General features: G+C 38.8%; 1 protein-coding gene across 5 annotated transcripts in view; it reads right to left on the bottom strand.

Annotated features, from left to right (window-relative positions):
* The window catches only part of erbin (erbb2 interacting protein), a 47,299-nt gene that overhangs the window by 13,226 nt on the left and 11,117 nt on the right, over positions 1 to 22,956 (bottom strand). For all 5 annotated transcript variants that reach the window (XM_085165036.1, XM_085165034.1, XM_085165037.1 and 2 more), the window contains exons 2-12: positions 12,530 to 12,724; positions 12,221 to 12,338; positions 8,442 to 8,520; positions 8,214 to 8,303; positions 7,427 to 7,483; positions 5,541 to 5,604; positions 5,259 to 5,333; positions 4,419 to 4,563; positions 2,585 to 2,657; positions 344 to 473; positions 153 to 268 (exon numbers count right to left, since the gene is read on the bottom strand). In XM_085165036.1, coding sequence (XP_085021162.1) covers positions 153 to 268; positions 344 to 473; positions 2,585 to 2,657; positions 4,419 to 4,563; positions 5,259 to 5,333; positions 5,541 to 5,604; positions 7,427 to 7,483; positions 8,214 to 8,303; positions 8,442 to 8,520; positions 12,221 to 12,338; positions 12,530 to 12,715 — 1,133 coding nt within the window. In that variant the 5' untranslated portion in view covers positions 12,716 to 12,724. The remainder of the gene's footprint in view (positions 1 to 152; positions 269 to 343; positions 474 to 2,584; positions 2,658 to 4,418; positions 4,564 to 5,258; positions 5,334 to 5,540; positions 5,605 to 7,426; positions 7,484 to 8,213; positions 8,304 to 8,441; positions 8,521 to 12,220; positions 12,339 to 12,529; positions 12,725 to 22,956) is intronic.

The raw sequence follows: 22,956 nt of genomic DNA on the forward strand, positions 1-22,956 counted from the left end.
GTAAATAATTGCAAATAGATCTGATGCACAACAAAAAACAGAAGACTACAGCAATTTCGTGTTTGGATTTAGATTTAGATAATATTTAAAATCAGGCCAGAGGTTCTAAAAAATAAAAATAAATAAAAATACAACAAGCAGAGAAGGCTCACTTGTTGTTGCTGAGGTTGACGACTTTGAGCTTTTGCATGTCGCCCATCTCCTCGGGCAAAGACTCCAGCTTGTTGGAATGTAGAAACAGCACAGTTGCCCTCTTCCAGTTGCCCATCTGTGAAGCGAGCACACCAATGACTCTCACAGTGAACACACGGATTAAAATCTCCAAACCGATGCGCACACTCACCTCGGGTGGAAGCTGGGCAAGGAAGTTGTGATCTGCAGCAAAGGTGCGCATATTGACACACTGGCCAATGGTGGCTGGCAACGCTTCAATCTCATTGAAACTGCAATCCAGCTCATCAATGCATGTCAGCCTGATGCAGAGAGACATGGGAGGATGGGAATCATGCGGTTGCCAAAAATGCACTTTAATGGCAGTTTTTTTTGCAGTTAAAGTGCCAAGAAGTTACCACCAGCAGTCAGACACTTACAAACAAAGAAATACTGAACATACTGCTGCAATGGAGAACACCAATGCATTTTTTATTTAATTTCATTTTTGCTCATCTCTGAGTGGACATCTGTATGTCCACACACACACACACACACACACACACACACACACACACACACACACACACACACACACACACACACCTATTTATTAAATACAGTAAACGTGTTTATCTAATTTATGTAAATTATAAAAATGCGTGCAATCTGGGATTAGACTGTGTGTGACGTGGTGAACTTATTTCTGCGGTCCTTTGCACAGTCACATATCCTACACTGTTTGCAGAGACAGAAAATTAGGTTGAGATGGGTTAGGGAAAGAAGGATGATATGGTAGGATCCCTGTCTGTGGTACATTATTGTTCCTATGTGCTACAATTTCTTTGCTCTCTTGTTGCAATATCAATTTATTAACAGGTGAAAAAGCCATTAACACCACCAAGTGGGCAGGTACTTGGTGGTCATCTTAGCTCTAAACTGCCACAGACAGTCATAACAGGGTGGGAAATATTTAAGACGATTACCAAGAGCAACATCAACTCCAAAGGAACGGCCAGTGGACAGGGCTTCAATAACAATATTAAGATTTGTAGCTAAGCAAGCTACTACTTACTAGAAAGCTCAGGATGGCTGAAGGATGTTAAGCAGACAGCCATGTAATGTCTAGGATGTTAGCACAAGATTCACTTGGAGTTTTGCTCTTTCTGAAAAAGCTCTTTCAGACGGCAGCTGCTGGGCTTCAAACACATGCTGAAGAAACTGAACACAGCGCTGCTACCACATTTAGGTGGCTCTTTTTGTTAAGCATACTCATATGCATCTGGTTTCATTGCTTACAACGGTCAGTGCATTCTGATCTCTTTAAATTCTTCACAGAGACTATTAAATAATGAACAGCTAAGTAACTAAATAAGAAAAGCTCTGATCAACTTTGGATCAAAGTTACTGTACAGTGACGGTGAAACACAAATAGACTGATGCAAATGCAAATCTCAAATATGTCATGGGACATCATTTAAGTGGAATTTTGCTGAGTGAAAAATGTAAATGCACGCTGGGTTTCATATTAATGCAAAGCAGCCTCACGTCTAGAAAGCTCATATGCTACAGTACCATGAAACTCCACAAGGATCTGACGCCTGTCTACTAAAAATACACCAGGGAAACAAAAAAACCCCAGTGGACAAGTGGCAAAGTAAAACGAAACCAGCTACATATAAATGGGGGAGGAAATGAGCTTGCTTAAACTAAAACCCTTGCATGGGATTAAGCTAAACCATAGGCTTTGTCACATAATCTACGTCAAAGTACATAAGGCAGCACATTCTAACATAAGGGGCAATTGAGGTTGTTTGAAAACAGTAATAAAAAACTGCAAAGATACAATTGTTTTTATCAGTTAATGTCGATTTGTCTTTCTCATGGATGTTGGAGGGGACGGATTAAAAAATAAAAGCATGGATTAAATGGAACCTAATCTTTGTCAACTGTGTGTCAATGATTCAGAGTAGAAAGAGGATCAGCGTGTGGACCTGGCTCGGTACTCAGCAGCCGGTGACTGAGGGTTTACCTGTATACATTAGGCAGAAAAACCTCTGAATAGTAACACAGGATTTCATATCATTACTGCCTATGAGGGTCATGAGACCAGTGTTTACCAGCAGCCCTTCCACACTGAAGCAAATGGATGAACTGTGTCCTTAAATCGCTATGGCAGATTCAAAGACATGACATTCATAACCACTCTTTATAGCCATAGCCATTACTAAGCTACCGATCATCAGCGCGAGACCAAAACAAATCGAGCAGGGGTTGCATTCTCTTTAATGGGGATATCTACTTTTCCCAGAAAAACGTTTTATCAGATCAATGGATTCCAGATATATAAAAAAAAAAAAAAAAACACGACACAATAATCCACTGAGCTCAGGGTTTACTCTGCTGTTATCAAATCTATTGCTGTGATGCTCACCCTCCAATGGAATCTGGCAAGTACATCAGCTGATTTTCATCCACTTTCAGTGCCGTCAGTTTCTTCAGGGTGCCTTTAAAACAAAAAGGAACAGAGAGCTAGGATCAGGAAGGCGTCGACAACAGCTCAGATCAGTTATTGACTATCACTTGCTGGTACGCAGCAAAGAGGAAGATCCATTACACACCAGTTAATTAGATTCATTCATACTGTCAATACAGTAATGCCTATAGCAGTCGTCATCAACCATGATTTCAACAGCAGTGTTTGCATGAATTTAAAGGATTTTATTAGTCTTGTTTTTTGCAAAAGGGATGGGAGTAAGTATGCCATTCAAAATTATGACTGTCAATAAATATTATAAATGTAGCTTTACAATTTATTTTGAAAAAAAGGCACCTATTTGTCAAAATTAACATTTGAAAAAGGGAAAGAAAGTAGCCAACACAATTGTCAGCTGTCTGTCACCCAGTCGCACAGAGAAGTTGTCGGGCTCTGCACTGCTGAGGGTTAATGGGGCACCATCACTGCCACTGACACGTTCTGTTCGGGAGATTTTCCTTCCTACTGTCGCCAACTACTTGCTTATAGGGGGTGATCTGACTGTTGGGGTTTCTCCCTATTATTATAGGGTCTTTGTCTTTATAAATAACCTTGGGGTGAATGTTGTTATGATTTGGTGCTATATAAATAAAACTGAATTGAAATTGAATGGAATGGGGTTCGTTGGTTTCATAGCAATTGGCAGCAACCTCCACCAACTGGTGCATACATTTTCCAGATGGTTGCTACGGTTGCGACGGAGGCCTTAATGCTGAGTTAACTGTGTCCCTCATGGCTGGAAGAAAATATAACTGCTGATCCAGGTTGCTATTTTTAGGCTTGCCCAGAACATCCAATATCAGTCTACATTATTGTACTCAATGATTTTATTTTACAGAACTTTTAACTTCATGTTTAAATCATATTTACCTTTGTGAGCCAATGTGTCTGTCTTTACATTGGTTTAAAACCTGTGGAGTTTTGTTTTTTTACACAAATAAGTTTATTCTTAATATGTATAATATTAAATTTCAGTTTCTATGTACAGGTCTTAATTTTTGAGCAATTTATCTATTTTTACTGGTCACTTAACAACTTGTCACAAATGTAACCCAAATTGAATATGGTGTTTCATTTCTATTTGTCTATAAAGAAAAACTAAACAAAAAGATGCAGTGAATCATAAATGAGTAAGCTGCATTGATATTGCTAAATTTTTCACACCCGTGACATGATTTTGAATACATGAGTAATTGGAACCTAATTCATTAGAGATTAATAAGGGTTGGGTAAAAGCAATCCTGAGCTGTAGAAATATTTGAATAATTGTATTTCTTCTGTTACGGACATCACAATATGTTATGAGTAGCTCACTGTGTACTTCACCTACAGTTTTATATTGTTAGCATAATTTGGTTTCATCAAAAACCAAAAATAAAACTGAATACTGAAAAATAAGTAAAAGGTTATTATGCAGCACATCAGTTTCATTCTCTGTTGCAATTATATATAGATCAGTTTCTATTAGAGAAAATGACACAGAAAAATAAAGTCTCGTGGTAGTACTGTCCTGTCGGCTCACACTGCAAGTGCTAAAAGAGACATAGAAAGAGACAAGAGAGGCTTTTTCACTGATGAAGGGCTTGGAAAGATTTAAAAGCTGGCAACAGCTAAAAGAGAGTTAAGGTGTTTCATAACATGTCTTCTAATACAGTGTGTGTGTGTGTGTGTGTGTGTGTGTGTGTGTGTGTGTGTGTGTGTGTGTGTGTGTGTGTGTGAGACAGATCTTTACCGATGGAGCCTGGCAGCTGTGTGAGAGCATTGTTGGAGAGCAGGAGGTCCTGTAGATTCTCACAGCCGCGGATTTGTTCATCCACCATCTCCAAGTTGTTCTTCGACACGTCTAGATACACCAGTTGTTTTAATGTCCCCAACATCTGCACAAAATAAAATAAAAAGTCACCCTTAATTTATGCAGCAGTATGAGATGCAGACTGTGGCAGTAAATTAAAATGATCACACAAAAGCAGTTAACTAACATTTTCTGCAGTGAAGTGAACTAACTATATATGCAGGCATAATATAATCCCACAGTGGGAGACAATATCACACTTATTTTAGGTTGAAAACACTCATTTCATTAGCAGAACAGTAACACTTAATGGTTTGTTTCATACTCCACAGACGTCATGGCTTATAAAAGGCCAGATTGTGATTACAGCTGATGCTACTGAAATGCTGGCAGCAGAACTAATGCTTTAATTATGACCCACTTACAAACAAGCTGGTCATTTGGATGAAAGAAGAACCTCATTTAACAAATCCTGACTGTCAACACATGGACATAAGAATTCTTTCATAGCTGATTTTTTTCTGGGGGACATATGCAAACCCAAAACTATGCATTTTGTTGTGTGAGTTCATCCTACGACAGAATCGCGTTCAAAGCGCAGCCCTCTCTGCTGGTTTCAGAGAGCTCAAAGTCTGATGTAAACTGACTGCAGCTCTTTTTGATGAAGACTTGAGGAGACACACAGTTTTGGGGGGTTGGGGGAGAATCGAGGGAAATAATCTCAAGATGATGTGTTAAGACGCAGCAGTCACTAAACGGGAATATGAGCGTATATGATACCCCAGGTAAAAAGGTCAGTTTGTTCCCGTCCATCCACAGCTCCTTGAGTCCAGTCAGCCACTCCACCACCTCAGGCTGCACATGTAGAAAAGAGAAAGCACGTAGTTGTGAGCAAGCTAAAAAAAATGAATCACATTATCATGTATAAATGATGGTTCAGATTGTAAGGAAAAGAAAACTTTCGACATATGTGCTTAAAAAACGAAAATAGGACAGGGAACAGATTAAGGAAGGAGGAGGTGAGAGCCCCGAGCAGTAACAGACTGACTGAAAGATACTCACCACTTCAGTGAACTCATTACTCCCCAGGTCCAACCTCTCCAGCTGTGTGAGCTTCTGCATGCTTCTGCAGACACACAAGGAGGAAACATAAAAAACAAAACAAAAACAACAACAACAACAAAAACACATGAATTTCATGGTTTACATATTAAAGAAGAAAAAAAAAACCAGCCATAAGAAAATTCCTCCTCTATGCCACTGTCAGTCAGTTTTCATGCTGTTCGATTTGGAAAGCAGACATGCTGCGCCTTCACTCCTGTCACTGAATTATTTTATGTGGAAATAAATACCTTTTAGAGCTTAGGCGTGATAGAAATATGCTCTAAATAATGGAAAATGTGCCCTAAGCCTTGCTCCAAATTTTCTCGCACATTCAGGCCACAGGCTCACATTCTCCCCTACACTGTAAACACGCACTGCTTACAACACTGATTTAACTGACCACAGCACAACAGACAACTGGAGAGAAAATATTTCATAGAGGCTTATTAGTGATTAAGAACAACTCTTTCCTCACAGATCGAATAACAAGACACCTTTGAGGACATTTGTCCTTTACTGCCAGCAGCAAAAAACAAAAACGTAGCACGTACACAGACACGCGCACGCACAAATAAAAGCAAAATAAAAATAAAACATTTCCACTGACTGTCAATTTCACAATGTGGGGATCCCCAATTCCATATAATATAAAAGTTGATTAAAAAGTATAATCCCAACCCTAAAGCAAACCAAGACACTGTGAAAACTGTGTTAGTGGAAATGTACTTGTGGGACAGAAATGATACCAAGGAACGAACAGTGTTTCACCCCACACCACAAAACAACAAAAAACCCACACCAAACCAAACAGCTAAAAAAGGGTGAGAAAGAGCTGTTTTGGCTAATCTAGAAAGTGAGTTCACCAGTTAAAAAAACAGCACTAAGGGGCTTATGACCCTGAGCGAGGAACACTGCAGCCTTCTTTAAAACACTTGGTTTATGCATGTGCTCAGTGTGTGTCTGTGCACCAGAGGAGAGAGATGGAGAATAGAGGGAGCAGCTTCTACATGAAAGCCCTGAGAAGACTTCTATTGCACCACTTTGCACACACTGTTTACATCTCTGAAATGCTTGTGTGTTGCACTGGCAACACTCCCGATCATTAGTCCCTTTCTTTGTCAGGCCTCCAGACTTTAACAGGTCTGGCCTCTGTCACATAAACACAGCAAGAAAAAAGGGATCCGCTCTGAGCTGTGGCACTGACTGTACTGCACTTCATACACCGGCTGGAACATCAGTCAGTGAAAAATAAATGCAAAAAAAAAAAAAAAAATAATAATAATAATAATAATAAAGGGGAGATTATAAAAGGAAACTCAGACAGAGGGGGGAAGGGAAAAAACAGCAAGTATCGTTAAGGATGGTAAGATGGTAAAGCTAGTCAAGTGTGACAGAAATTAAAGAGAAACCAGGGAGACGGTGACTTCCCCCAAAAATCACCTGGAGCTTTCTCTAATATCTGTGGGACATTCAGTCTCACAGCACACTTCTCAAATAGCAAAAAGACCTTCACCACTGTCTCAGTAGAGGATTATAAAATCTGTCAGCGCAAGTGGCCAAGTAAAGGGGACTCTTATGTAACACAGTGGAATTTAATACTACAGTTAGAGGTTTAGAGAAAGAGTCTATGATTAAAACAAAGGATAAAGGACAGACATTGCAGGGGGTGCAAGAGGAAGAGGACAATGAGGAAGTAGGGATTAAAAAAAATAAAAAATAAATCTTCATAAAGTGCATAAAGCGACTGAATTTCAGAGAGACTCTGCTTTTATTATTATTTTTAATTAAAATGAACATTCTTCATATTTCACATTTGGAAGGTTTGCTAAATAAAAACCACCTACTTTGGCAACATCTTTAACTGATTCTCCCTCAGCTCCAGGATTTGTAGCTTAGTCAACCTGCAAGCAGGAAAAATCATTGTCATAATTAGTTGATTTTCCCCAAAAGGGATATTATGTGAAATGGCTTTTGAAGCTTAGCAGCCATGATTTTCTCAGCCGGCTTATCTTTCACTAAGCAGCTATGATGTGCAGTTACATGACAGCAAAAAAGTCTGATGTAATCTTCTCTTGTATAGAACTAGTACTAAAAGGAAGAAATATAAAGATGGAATCAGCACCAGATCACATCACGTTTTCTGCATTCAGAAGGCTCAACACCAACTTTTGTGTAACGTGCAAGTAATGAAAGTGATTAATAATCTGTGTAGCCTAACTATATATTGAAAAGCATAGTAAGTAAATGTTAAGAAGACAACATGATCATTTTAAATAAAGTGATCATTTTTTAAAGCTGTGTGTTTCTCCAGTATGATTTAAATGTAAATGCTAATGAATTAATAGTAAGCCAGGTCTGAGAGATAGACAGACAAATAGGTCTGTGAATGCTCGCTGCATCACTTTTGTGCTGTTGACATGACATAATTAGTACTTGGTCCTGGTGCCACACAGCACAAGTGTAGCCCACAGTATGAATCAAAATCACTTCTACTGGGTCATCTTATCGAGCTAGCATCATTTTGTGTTGCATTTCTGCAGTTGTTAATGACTTGACTGCATTTAGAAATTCAAATGTCAGTATCATGACTCCATCAAGTACAGTGTGTGACAAACCAGAGAAGAAACCGACCTGCCGAAGCTGGCTGGTAGGAACTCCAGAAAGGCATCGTTCAGGTAGAGCTGCGTCAGACTCAGAAGCTGAGTGAAGCCTTCAGGGAGCCTGATAACACATGCAAATGCAAGAACGCGAATGAGAACACACAAGCAGCCTCGTAAGCCTCTGCAAGAACACTAGGAACCCAAACTTTATAGGGAACATTAAACTAAAATGTGTTAGGTGAGGGAAAGCCCAACTCACTTGGATATGGGATTCACGCTGGCTTCTACAATTGCTAGGCCTTTGCAGTTCTTGATGTTCTCTGGAAAGTCCTGGATGCCTGGAGAGAAACAGAAGTCATCAAAAATTATCATCAGCAGGGCAGGAGTACGACTACAAAGCTACATCTGCTCAGTGTATCTCAGCTGCTTTGTTACTGCTGACACAAAACAAATAACTCCTGTCAAATGAAAAAAAGATAAAACATAATGAAAGACATCTTATTTAACACAAATAAACAACCAGAAAGGTTCTCTGACTAAACAGTGTGTGATCGTGGTATAATAAGAGCAGCTCTGCACCTTTCTTCGCCCTTATTTTTTGTCTTCACTGAAAAGAGAGAAGAAAAGTGCAGAACTGCATGTGGTTACATAATAAAAGAGCAGGAAACAAAGAGCAAAAACAAAAATAGAAGGTGAGGGATCTGTTTTGAAGTCTGCAACTTCTCACCAAACCTTCACAGCAAGGTGAGCATTGTGACCAAGTCTCACGGTTTATTTCCACCTACTTTCTTTTATGCCCACAACACTTAGGCTAAAGTGCTTTGTGTGGAAGGATAAGCTCCATTTAATGTAAACACGGGACATGAAGCTCCGGTTCATGAAAATGCCACTACATCCTCTAATGTCTGTTTAATCAAGGCTGCTTTTGCGCTCGTTTATAGTCCAACTACCTTTTCAACCTCTCTGTTCCTGAAAGGGTTTTGCCGACTGTGCAAACTTCTTTATGGAGTCAGGTAGAGAAGCGTCTGGACAGTCAGGCTATTTTCCCTAACTTTGGATCTGTACAACACTCATGGATTTAAAATGAAGCAGTCAAGATGCAAATCAATTTTTTGCATTCACCTTTAATAATTTACAGTCCTGCCTTTAACACAGGCCAAAGTAATTGGACAAACTAGCATTATTATAAATATAATTATTATTACTTAAATGGGAATCTGTAGCAATCCTTTCCACAGACATCATTAAATGCTGCATGTCCTCCCTCGAGATGCTCTGCCAGGCTTTTGCTGCTTGTTTGTGAGTCTCTCTGCTTTCAGCTTTGCTTTCACTAAAAGGCATCTCAACTCAGCTGAGGTCATGTGAGTGACTCTGCCATTTAAGAACATTCCCTTTCATTGCCTTAAACAACTTTTGGGGTTTGGGTCATTATCCATCTGCACTGTAAAGCACCAGCCTTTTAGTCTTGCAGCTTTTCAGCACAGTGTAAGCTATACGTTTTAAAAATTCATCCTGTTGCTTCAACAGTCACTTCATCTAGAAACACTAGTGAACCAGTTCCTCTGGCAAACATACATGCCATGTCATTTTGAAAGAGGATGTAGTATGAGCTCTTCCTTGCCTTTTGTATATGTTTTTTTTTCTCTTAACATCTTCCTGGTACAAATTGGGTATGCCAGAACTAGACGGCCTTTTGTTTTTCTTTCAAATTTGCCTTTCTGTTCCCACACTTGACTTACACTGACCACACCTTGGTCTAGTTAAGAGTTCATATGAATAGCTACCAAATGCAAAGTCAAACCCCAGAGTCAGCTCCAGATTTATTTTAAACAATGAGGAAACAATCGGGAACCACACCTGCTGATGGAGCAGCTTACTATTCAAATGTCCAACTACTTCTGAGCTGCAAGTAATGAAGAGACCGTTTAAAAATGGGTGTAATTACCAGCCAGTTAATGCAATTTTCACTTACATTCACACTTGCTGGGGATTTATGTTTTGGTGGGAAATCTGTGCACATAACCGCTGCTACATCCTAACTAGAAATATAACTACACAATGACTGATTACTGCTGTGCATTTATTGGCTTTTTCTTGGCAGTTTTTGAATTTATTAGTGATCGAGTAATGACCATTGCCTCAATATAGGGGGAAAAAATAATAACACCGATCTAAGGACTTATAAACATCAGCAAATTCCTAGAGGGAGACTGCTGAAACTTTCGTAACGGATATTAGCGAATGTAGTAAGAAACGGAAAAACAAGAAGCCCCCCAAAACCCCACCGCAACAAAGAGTCCCAGGAGGGAAAAAATATAATTGTCCAGCACAAGCATAAATACTGGCAATAACGTCTGCCACTTACTAGGTTACATTGTAGGCACTGCATGATTCCCCACAGAAGTCTAAATCACGCCTTGTGGTCAGTTTTGAAACACTAATTAACCTTAATCTGTTGTTCTCCACCTCCCACCCTATAACAGCTGGGATAGGCTCAAGCCCCGCTTCAATGGATAAATGTAGAAAGTGAACGGACAATTAATGCAATATTTTTGTTACATTCTTTGAATTAAAACTGGAAGTCATCCATTATGTTTTTTAAAAACTGTCAGGTTTTCTTTGTTGATGTTCATTTGTCCTTGTTTAATATCATACTTTTGAATTTTTCTACTGCATGGTGCTGGTTTTCTTTCAATTTACAAAAGTCTACTTTACAAATAATGATTGTGATACGGAGGCTAAAACTGTGTCAATTTATTGCAGATGTATTTGATATAAAAACTGAGGCTACGTCCACACGTACTCGGGTATTTTTGAAAACGCAGATTTTTCTATGCGTTTGCATCTTTCGTCCACACGTAAACGGCGTTTTTGGTCACTGAAAACTGAGATTTCTAAAAACTCCGGCCAGGGTGGATATTTTTGAAAACTCCATTTTTGCATTTAGGTGTGGACGAGAAAAACGGAGAAAACGCAGCATCAAAGGTGTGCGCATTTTTTGACGTCACACTGTGCGCCACGTTATTGTTTCGGTGAAATGAATTTCTACAATACTGTTACTGTTAATTGTACTCTCTGCAGTGTTTAAATGCTTACATATACACACACAGTTACTGTCCCTCCACACATACAACTCGGTTCTGCTTCTATGCCCCAGCTTTGTTTACTATTTCCCACTGAGGCTTCTAGACTTCTGATTGGCCAACATTTCTACACGGTATGAACATTTCGCCACCTGTTGCTTTGGCATGTTCCTAGCAGCGTTTTGCTTCATTTCTGCGTTTACGGGTGGACGGGATTATTTTTTAAAACGAAAACGGAAAATCTCCGTTTTCAAAAATACCCGTGTACGTGTGGACGTAGCCTGAGATACATTTTGTTGTTGTTGTTTTTTAAAAAAGGCAGAAATTATTTAAACAGCAGAGTCATCTGACTGATTCGGTGCGCAGCCTCACACACTTTGTTCTGCATCTGTTTTTTGTTCTAAATGTCACCCTAGAAGAGCACCAAGTGTGTCTGTGGAAAGCTTTCATCAAACAGGCAACATTTAAAGGGCTTCAAGTACAAAGCCCTGTCATGTTCAACAGTGCAAATGTTTAATATCAAAGCAGTAAATGTTAAACTTTGACAAATGCCGCTGCTTCCGACTCTACAAATCAGTTGACAATTCACCCTGTAGATATTTTGTTACAGTGTGTGTGTGAGAGAACCAGCTCAAAGAAGCTTCATATCGCCCTTTCAGTTTTTTCCATTTCACTTGAGAGAGAGTTTCTAGCTGCTTGCAGGTCTGGGCTTGTCCACTTGCTCTATTGATCAGTTTTTTGAGTCATGTTGTGACGTAAACACAGCAAATTAAACATGCTGTGGCATTTCGCCTCGTCTCATCTTTGAAAAAGCAAATCTAAACAAGGTATTAATGCGTTCATATATTTTCTTGCCGTCATGACAACAAAAAGACAGTTTCGACGTTTGAAATTTCAAAGGAAAGTTTTCAGGCTTTAAAGCAAAAAGGTTCTAAAAAGGAATCATCCTGCTTACTGTTTTTGCTGACATCAAGCTCCCTGAGATTGATGAGGTTTGCGATCGCTGCTGGCAACACTGTCAGGTCGTTATCTGGCATGCTCAGTCGGTTGAGTAACTGGCAGTTAAACAGTTGCTTGTAGAATGAGGAGGGGGGGAAAGAAAATATAAACACCGTGTGGTTTAACATGTGGTTCACATACAGTCCCATGAGAAATGTACAAATGTCCCGACTTTTAATAAAGTTGAACTGTATCCCTCAAAGACTCCTAGCAACAAAGATGTACACACACTGAAGGTTTCTATACATCACAATGCATGCCTTACTTTAGGCAGCTCCTCGATCTGGTTGGCATCGAGGTAGAGTTCTTGCAGGGTCTTCTCGAAGTTAAAGATCTCCTTAGGAACAGTCTCCAGGCTGCAGTGGGAGTAGTCCAGCGATGTTACGATCTCCTCCTCGCCCCGCAAGCAGCGGCATGGTACCAGACGAACAAACAGGCTCCGCTTGGACATCCTGAGGCACTATGGAGGGAAAATGGAGAGATATGAAGAAGGAGACTAGGACGATAAGGAGGCAGTGCTACTTTCCCGCTTCACTTCCTGTGTAACACAAGGATGTTGACATTTGATCAACTTTAATGAAATGGAAATGATTAAAATCGCACATTTAATTTGATTAAGTATGACACAACGAAAAAGCAGCATCAGCCCGTAGTGTAACGATCAAGACTTAAATAGATTAGAAAAATGGATGTGAAACAACGGTCATGTTTAGCTTCTGGTGCGACTTCCACAAATCACTCAGATCATCATAAAAGGGAAAATTCAACATTTGTCAACCTGGGCTCTCACATTTAAATCCAATATAACTATTAGTCATTATTGTTTCTCACAGTTTCTAATAAAGCACAGAAGTAGGAGGAAGTAGTACCCAGTTGATTTACAATTCTGTTTCTTTCAATAGCCACGGGGCTGCTGGCTATGTTTACTTTTGGTCGTCTTACTTTTGGTCGTCTTACTTTAGTCTGCGATATCTGATAAATTTAACCTCCCCGGAAAGCTGTAGGAGGCTGTCTCTTGCTAGTCTGTAAATCCCATCTCCACATCTGAGGAGGACGGTAAAACTGTCACAATGGACAAGGCAAACAAACACTGGAATTTAAATGGAAATACTTGTTACTAGAGAATTACACTTAAAAATAATAATGCAGCCCAAAATCTGTCCCAAAGCACTGTACACTGTCTGGTGTGTAACGGCTCTCCAGGCACTTTTGCAGACGGACCTCTCAAAGCAGTTGGCAAGCTGCATCATGCACACTCAATACTATTATTTCTTCCAAGGGAGTGGGCTGCCAATTTTTTCCTCAAATTTGCATACACTGCACATAATCACTGCCAGTGAATCAATCCACACAGATTTTTACTGAACAAAAATAACTTTTATTTTAGGTCTTCAGTAAATATCCTGGAAAAGACGGACTCTTTCTGTTTACCATTTGGGAAAAGCCAATTTTCACATCTAACTTTCCATAAATATGGCAAATGTGATGCTGTTCAATGAAGTGGAGGATATAAATTCAAAAAGTAAGCCATGAGTCAGCCATTATTTTGGAAATCCTTGTCCTTGACTGGTTTCATGCAAAGCTCTCTACAGCAAAATAAACTGATATCGATAAGCCAGAAAATCTTTTCTGCTCTCAATGTGGATGAACAGATTAAAAGGTGGATAGGAGGGGTGTTGTTAAGCACTGCTGGGAAGTATGCTGGAAATTAAATGCATGTTTTCTATAGATCAAATCTACACAATTTTTCATCAAAGTGCAGTACACACTATTGAATGTGACTTTGGTCAACAGGGGCTTTGTTTGGACCATGCAGAGAATGACTTTCCCTCCCCCTTGTCTTAATCTGAGTATTGTCATACAAAATCATCTCAGAATACTTCATCCGCTCTGTATCTTGTCTGGCTGACAGAGCCGCCGAAGTGTGATAGACTTTAAATTTTCGTTGCATGCTATATGTGGGTGAGAGCAAGTATTTCAGTTAGACTTTGCTACAAACAGCAACAGCATACTTATTTTAGGGGTGATATTGGGCCAATAAAAAGTAAAAGACAGACCTCTTTTTCTAGAGAGTGCAAAGTAGTAAAGACGGCAGTATGATCTACTTGTTTGCCACAGCTTTTCTGACAATTCAGTTCACAGTTGTCCCAAATGCAGAACCAGTCATCTATTCTTCCATTTCCCACTCATTAATAATGGCTGCATGTATGCACTCACCCACACTCACATGAAGTATGCACATGTAAAAGGCTGTCAGCCTCCCACACATCTTCTCTATGGAAGAGGCCAGCTCATGTATAAGTACTTAGAGTAATCTGGGCCATCAGCAGAGGAGACGACAGAGGGCCTGCCTCCATTCAACCAAAGCAAGAAGAAATAAACACATGTATGATGCATGCTATTAAGAGTGGTCAGAGAGGGAGGAGGGAATGCAGCATGAATTACCAGAGAAGGTGTAGTAATTATGAGTTAATGTAAGGTATGCAAAAAACAAACAAAAAGGTCAGGCAATCAGTGAGACTTTTTACTTAATTTACAGTACAGTAAATTCAAATATTTACAGTATTCGAATTTATGACAACATACCTGAAAAACTTTGTTTTGTATCTTAAACAAAACCATTTTTTTAATGCATCCGGAGTGTTAGTTATCAGAGCCGAAGAGCTGTACTGCCACGTAAAAACAGTTTCTTAATAACTCTATTATTCAAAGTGGTGCGCTGCTTTGACGTGAAGACGAACAGAAATGGACAAGATATGCTGCACTGCAGGGCTGGCTGGCCCAAAGAGTAATCTGGAAAGCAGCACACTAATGAGAACCGTACTGTCTACAACAGATAGGTTTATCCACTGACCTACATGTTAGGGGACTGATGACTGACCACACTCACCCAACTTCAGTCGATCAGGAGCTTTTGACTTCTTAACTAAGAAAATTCAAGACATGCAACGGAGATTTCCAGACATGTTAAGCTCTTGGCTGACTGACATTTTCTTTCTTAGCCTACTTATTTCGGCAAAGTATTTACTTGAACCATCGTGCTAGTAAGTGCTTAGGCTGATGGGACGGAAAAGGTTAAAAAGTAAAAAAAGCAAAAAACTAAAAAAAACCTACTAGCTATATTTATTCATAGATTTTCAAACTGTGTGGGTGTGTGTGAATAGTCAGCATGTGACTTTGCAGGCACACTTTCTGTGTAACAGTAAATGAAACAATCTAGAGGGCAAGCCAGTCACAGAATCCCACTTAGTTCTCCCACTCAGAGCTAGAAAAAAAAAACCACTTCCCTGTCACAACCCTCTCCCTGTAACTTAAGTGCCTCCCGGGTCAGTGGTGTTGCTATAGATACTACAGTGAATTGTAGAAGCAGCTTTCAGGCATAAAAAGTCATTCACAAAACACACAGCTGAGCTCACTTATTAACTGCGTATGTGAATGCGTCTCACTAATAAAATACAGAAAAGGCTGTACAGAAAGAGGTCTATGCAAGAGAACTGTACAATGAAACTGTGAAAATGGCACATTTTCAGTTTTTACCATCCATTTCATGCCAGAAATATCTGTGTGAATTCTGTAAAAGGTCACCAAGGTCTTCCACTGTGGCCAACAAGTATTCAATGGCCAACTTCTAGTTTATCCAGTAGTAGCAGTAGTTTGCTTTAGTGACTAATAAGTCCCAATTGAAAATAATTGGGGTAATTCCCCATCAAATGCTTTCCACAGAAAGGATTTATACACTCTGAGGTAACCAGCAGTTAAGCTCAGATATAGTACCCACACTGTAGTAACTTATGCTCCGTCTGTCTTTGTTTTGGTGACTAACTTTTCTCATCTCCATGGCATGCTCTGTTCATTTCTTGTCCTCTGTCAAATTAGCATCTGTACCCATTTTACAAACTGAGCAGCTCACTTCAAACTTTGAGGCACAGCTACATTATGTGCCAGTCAGCCCAAAAACTGTCTTTGAATCGTTGCTTAAGGATCGTGAGCATTAATGTAATCCTTAACTTCATTTCAATATTAACACTGTAGTGTTGAAAATGAAACTGCAAAACATCTGATGAGTTTATTCTGAAATTCAGACTGTTCCTGTTGTGTAATAAAGGCTATTCTGCAAAACACTGCCAGAAAGCTGAACGTCATCCAACTGTATGTACGGAAATATTGTTCTCACAGAAAAGCGTAACTAGCTTTAACAGGAATAAAAAGAGAAATAGAGTGTGATGTACTTGTCAGCCTAAGATTGGGAAACAGAGGCTTCACAGCTCAGCTAGTACACAGTATGGGATGAAATCTTCATTCTTTTCACACGGAAACAACAAGAACACTCTCACAAGTTTCCTAAGAAAAATGATTTGATGATGGACATTTTGAAATCATTATCATAACCAAAGATGCTGATGCTCAAGACTCAATGAGTCAACTTCACTACTTTGTTACTCAGCAAGCCTCACTATGGGGAACAACCTAGGGCCAATCACGGAAGCTCCACTCCTGCCACGCCTACAGGAACACAAGCACAATGGCAGCTGAAACGGAGGTTGTGCACCTGCACTTAGATATTCTATTGAAAACACAATTAGAAAATAAAGCATTTATGATTTAGAATTCACATACTAACTTTCAACTTTCACTCGGACCAATTCTCATCATTTTATATTTTTCCAAAAAGGTTTTTCTTTCTTTTCATTTAAATGAAGCAATGCTTTTTGAGCTTTTAAAGCCCTTAGTCATTGTTGGAGTTTCTAGAGAAATTGATTGAGTTTCAATTTCAATTGAAATTGATGAAAGAAACAACAATAGGAGATCAAATTAATTGTGAGCACATCAACTCTCAAAATAGACAGCAGGTATTGTTGATGCACCTTCGTGTGCATTTGTATGTATCATGAGTTCAATTGAAATGCAAGTATAGCGTTTGACGGCAGCAAACGGCTTGTGTTATTTATAGTACTTGTCTGGTTGATATGGCAGAATGTGATTAGTATGGGGTAGCTCTTGCCTTATGAAAGGAGCTTTTGATCCAGATTGCAGGGAACTGTTACATGATTTCTGAGCCACAGCTGAAATTTTACATTAGAGATTATGGCGACAGAAACAATACAGCAGCGAGGAAAAGAGGCACATAATGACCCGCAAACCCCATGGGATACATTTGAACTGCTACTCACTGTGATGGAAAAGGAAAGGGAAAAGGTCACTTCCTTAATTTGGGGAGGAGTGCTAGTCATTTATAGATGCGTTTCTAAAATACAACTTTAACTCCTTTTAAAACTGAATCCTATTCTTTACCATTCGATTTGTCAGTGGAAAAACAAAGTGCAGAACGCAAGTTGCGAGATTTACACAATGCTTATTTTCTCAAATGTCAAGTTGCACAACCTTTAAAAGAACTACAATCCTTGTATATTTCAACATGAACAAGCACATACTAGCATGAGACAAATTGTGGTGAAATTCAACTTCAGTATTCAAACCACACTTAAAACATTTCTACATCTGTAGACTAAATGCAGACTACTCAGATTTGTAGTCATGATCTCATGCTTGTATAAATATAGACACATAAACAAGATGATCACTAATATTGATATTTACAACACCATCAAAGAATTTGTTTTAGTTCACAATTTTTGCAAAACATTGAAACTTGATCTAAGATCTAGCAAGACTCCTTTCAATTTTAATTCTGTAAACCCCAAACCTTTGTTAGCTGTAAATTTGAAATTACAATGAACTCATAGTATAAAGTACAGCTGAGATTAAAGTTGGTACGGTAAAACTGTGTTCTTTACTGAAGAAACATCACAATAAAATCCCTCAAGATTTCCTTTCCTCGGGCCACCTCATTAACAACATTACATTTAAATCCAGCAGGCACAACAAGAGAAGTGTTGCTTGTCAATAATGCAGATAGATGTTGAGTTAAGACAACAAAAATCAAGCTGCTGACTAAGACACACAGTCAAGTTTTTCTACCCCACATATTCTTAATCCAAGAAAAAGTGTAATTTTTTTTTCCAAATCACAAAACAACAACAGACTAGAAATACAGCTGAGACAGGTAGAAAGGCAAGCCTGTTGTCAGTATCTATAGCAGCTAAGTGGAACCTGAACTTCCAGTTTTGCTCCCTCTTTGCTTTTGGTTCTCACCAGCGATCTTAGGTCTCAGTGGTCTTGCGTGACAACTGAAAACAAAACCGTGATTGTTTTCTTTGAATTTCTGGTGAAATGAGGCAGTGCAACCTGATCTCCAACAAAGAGCTTTTACAACATCTTCCCAATTTTCTCCTCTAAACAGATTGGCTCTGACAGAATACACTCATACTAACGAGAAGCATATCAATCTCAACACTTGCATGCGCCCTACAAAAACTCCTCAAAATTGGAATACTGGAAGGCTTTGGAAATGTAAAACACAACAGTCCATTATCACTGCTAAACATGCTGAAGCTCTAGAAGGAAAACACTCAATGGGAACACTTAGCTGTGAATCAGTTGTTAAACAACGTGCTTATAGTAAACGACACAAAACTGCTCAAGAAAACTAAAGAATTTAAATATATGTAATGACTGCAGTGGACAAAAATCTGCACAAACTCAGGCCATTGTCTGCTTCAACCATCCCAACAATTTGCACTATTGACTAACAACACACTGTTTAAATATGCAATCCTCCCACATACTATGTTACACAGCTATATGCCTCCACCCCAGCTAAGTCTACTAGGATATTTACTCAGAAAGCATTTAAGTTGATTTTAATGGGTGTTATTCTGGGATGGCAAATCCCTTCAAGTTTCATCCTTATTTAGTGCCCTGTGTGTCGATTTAAGTTTATTTATTTTATTTTTTTAAATGACACATGCACGCACGCAAAAAAATCCTTTAAATATACAAATGGAGATGTACTTGAGGTAGTCTTATTTTCAACTCATTTATTCAGACACTGAGAACTAAAGAGATGGCGGGATCTCCAGAAGAATAATGACAAACAGGGAAAAGGTAACTCGCGTCCAAAGATGGTGTCTTCTCTGCCTTACACAGGGGAGAAGCATGTTCAGAAACTTGCCTTCTGCGTAAGCTACTAACAATCTGTCCTACAATTTGTTTTGTTCCCTTTAAATGTTAGAATGTCAAGTAGTGTGTCTCAATTCCTCCCTCATTTTATTATATTTTGCTCGGAAAATTGAAAACGGTGCAGTGACTTTTTGAAATGTGCATTCATACATTGGAATACAATATCTAAGGCGAAAACAATTCTAACAATGTTGTTTGGTATGACCACCTTTGTTTAACTCTTTCCTGTCATTTCTTTAAGTAGTCTTCAGGAATAGTCCTCCAGTGTCCAAAGCTTCTCTCAGATGTGAGCTGGGTTTTCTTCTGTTCAGATTATCCCACGTTGCTTTAATGCAGTCGATGTTTGGGCTCTTGGGAGGCCAATCCATGACTAAAAAAGTGTTTGATTGTGTGTTTTTAGGCCCAGGTATGGTTTCACTGCATTAGTAGGTTGTTTGACATATCATCATCATGATTATTGGGCTTCCAAGTCTTTAAAAATTTATAACAATACACAAAATGTATGAAGATGTTTTAGAATTAAACAATGACAAGTCCTAAAATCTTATTGCCCCTGAGAAGATATTCAGTGTAGTTTAGTATGAAGCCATTGTGTAGAAAGTAATACAATTTGTTGCCAACGGAGTGTAACAGTGATCAAGTAAATACAGCAAATCCCAGACTTCTTGAAGTTGTGTGCATGGTGTTTTTGCCAGACAACTTTGTTGTTTACCCTCCCATTTTTTCTGGGACACTCATCAGGTGATGTCATACAGTCTTAAGATATGGCTTAACTGTGCAACTGAAAGAACTGGAAGGCGTGGCATCAGTTAGGTGTGGGAACATGAAGAACACAAGAGTTGAGAATGAATGAAAGGAGACGGTATGACTGGAATTTGAAAATGAGTTTTCATATATAAGCTGAGATCTTTAAGGAGATTAAAAGACAACGAATGAGAAAATGGACACTCTTTTACACCATCTCTCCTTTAAAAGTGTCCTCTACAGAGGACTGTAATTCTGCTCTGACCGAGTACAAGATGAAACATGATGTGGCCATGTATCAGCAAATCAACGACAACCCCAGATAGAGCATCTGAATGATAAGCAGTAGTGTTATGTATGTTACATTACAATCTAACAATTCTTGAGTTAATTATGCAAGTTGCAAAATCAGTACAAAAGCCACAACTTTTTAAGAACTACCTTGTTGTGTCTTTGGAAGCCACTTCCTGGCAACATAAAGACTGACAACATTTCTGCTGAGATGTGCAACAACGTGGGTATCCTGTGAGATGGGTTCACCACAGTCGTTAATTGACGTCAGGTTTCTATTTCACCGTGTACGCAATACCAGCCCACGGAGTGCAAGATTTCCTAGTGAGCGCCATTTGCAAAAGTTCTACAGCAGACTTGTCTAATACAATAAGTAAACTAAAACTACAAAGTGTTTTAACTGTTACTGTGAGAACAAAGACTATTTCTGAGTCACATCTGTATACTAGTACACAAATGTAATAAAGTAAAAAAATTAGTTAAATACAGCTTATTCTTAAGCATCACCTGCATGACATTCCATCTAATTGCTTGTAATTGTTATTTTTTTAACTTATTATTTTTGTATCCCCACTTATTACTTGATACCCCATTTCTACAATGCACATAATGTCTGAGAGGTCTAACCCCAAGCAAAGAAACCAGAATGAGAAGAAGCACTTTCTAGATCGTCTCTCCTTTTAATGTTTGCTCTACAGGAGCCTATAACTCTGTTAAAAACAATTACAGGATCATTTATGATGTGGCTGTATCACAAATCAGCAAAAACTACTCAATTTTAAGACCAGAATGAGATTAGCAAAGAGCTGCAAGATAAAAAGGTCCACCGCTGACCTGCTTAAAGGTTTTGCCTAGATGGCTACATAAATGTAATACAATCCAAACTGGACAACAGAGGTAATTCTTTCCTGTGCACAGCATGTGAAAACTCTTACAAAGATCAATGCATTTGCATGTGAAGATAATCCTTATGGTTATAAATAGCTGCCTGCTCCAACATCCTGTCTGCCGGTAAGTATTTAGTTAAATATGATAGCCAGCTAAATATGAACCTTTGAGATCCTTTGCACAGAGAAAATACTGATACAAACTCTCTGACAACAACAACAAAAAAAAAACAAAAACAAAAAAAAAACCCTATGCATGTTCATCTTTTTCTTCATGCAAAATACACTTAATGCAAGTCAAATGTACATTTTAAAAATTGGAATTTCTTTTATGTATATTGGATTGGCTTAAGTACCATTTTTCTGTAGAACAGCATGTGACACACAAGAACAAACATCAACAGCAGGAGACGCATGGCGCTCTGGCCCAACGTATTGGGCTTTTTATGCCAACTATCTATTCTACGCAAAGATAAATCTCACATGACAGTCTGAATACATACGGCTACCTTTTTCTCTACACTAGATTATCTGGTTTACAATGAGGTACAGGCAGATCCTTAGAGTTAGCATGTTGATTGAACAAGGAGTTCAAGTGCTATGGGACAAACATTGGCTTGTGCTCAACTCATGAAAAGCAGGAGGGCTATCTGCTCATATACTAGGCAGCTGTGAATTATTATTCTTTAATGCAGTGATAACAATCACAGTAACTGAGAACATCTATGGCAATTGTTTTTAAAACAACTTAGTGAAAAATGGTACTTCCACAGTAAATACAGATAGAGGGCTAAGGCAAGGTAAGTATCCACTATAGTCACTTCTTTGTTTGTATTTAGCCATGTGAGAGGGAGGGGAAAAAAGGGGAGGGTGATACAGTCTGCCAAGTCTCAATAACCAGGTCAGACACATTCAGGTCAGAGCCATGTATCCATGTAGACAACTGCCGCATTTTCCTTCTGCAAAGCACGGAAGTGGATAACATTCCCCTTTGTCTTTTTAAAAGTCAAAAAGTCTGATCATTAAATGCCATTAAAAACAAAAAAAAACCCCAAACAAACAAAAATAAAAAACAGAAACCCAGTAAACTATGAAACTGAGGATAGACTAAAATGAAACATACATGCTTCCCCTACTCTCATTAGCTCAGCTTAACCTTGTGCAAAGCACTGTTATCAGTTTATCTTGTACGGAAGAAAAAAAATAGCTCATTTTCCCCTTGAAAAAAAAAAAAACTATGAGATCATGTATAAAGGTGAGATTGCAAAATACAGATTATCAAAACTACTAGAACAGACTAGCTGTAGACTTCCTTTTCAAACATTTCTACCTACAATATAAAAACCACAAAAGACCAAGCTGTTAAAACACACTGTCAAGCAGAAGTCTGGCTTCTTGCATCTAGTTGATTTATCTTGCAAATCCAGTACTGTACAGGATCCTGCAGACAAATTTGATGGTCTAAAAGTGGCCTCAAAGCAAACAGCACAACTAAGCAGATGCTCTACAATACCGGATCACATGCTGAAGGACAAATGCAATCGTAGTTCACTACAGCTGTTCTTTCTATAAGAAACTCAAATGTAAGTGAATTTTGCCAAACAAGTTGAATTCACAGAAGAATGTCACTTCTACTTTGTTCACATCATATTTCAAATAAACACATTTGTAAGTGAAAAGATAATGCCAA

The sequence above is a fragment of the Neolamprologus multifasciatus genome, chromosome 7, assembly GCF_963576455.1.
Source record: "Neolamprologus multifasciatus chromosome 7, fNeoMul1.2, whole genome shotgun sequence".
Classification (NCBI taxonomy): domain Eukaryota; kingdom Metazoa; phylum Chordata; class Actinopteri; order Cichliformes; family Cichlidae; genus Neolamprologus; species Neolamprologus multifasciatus.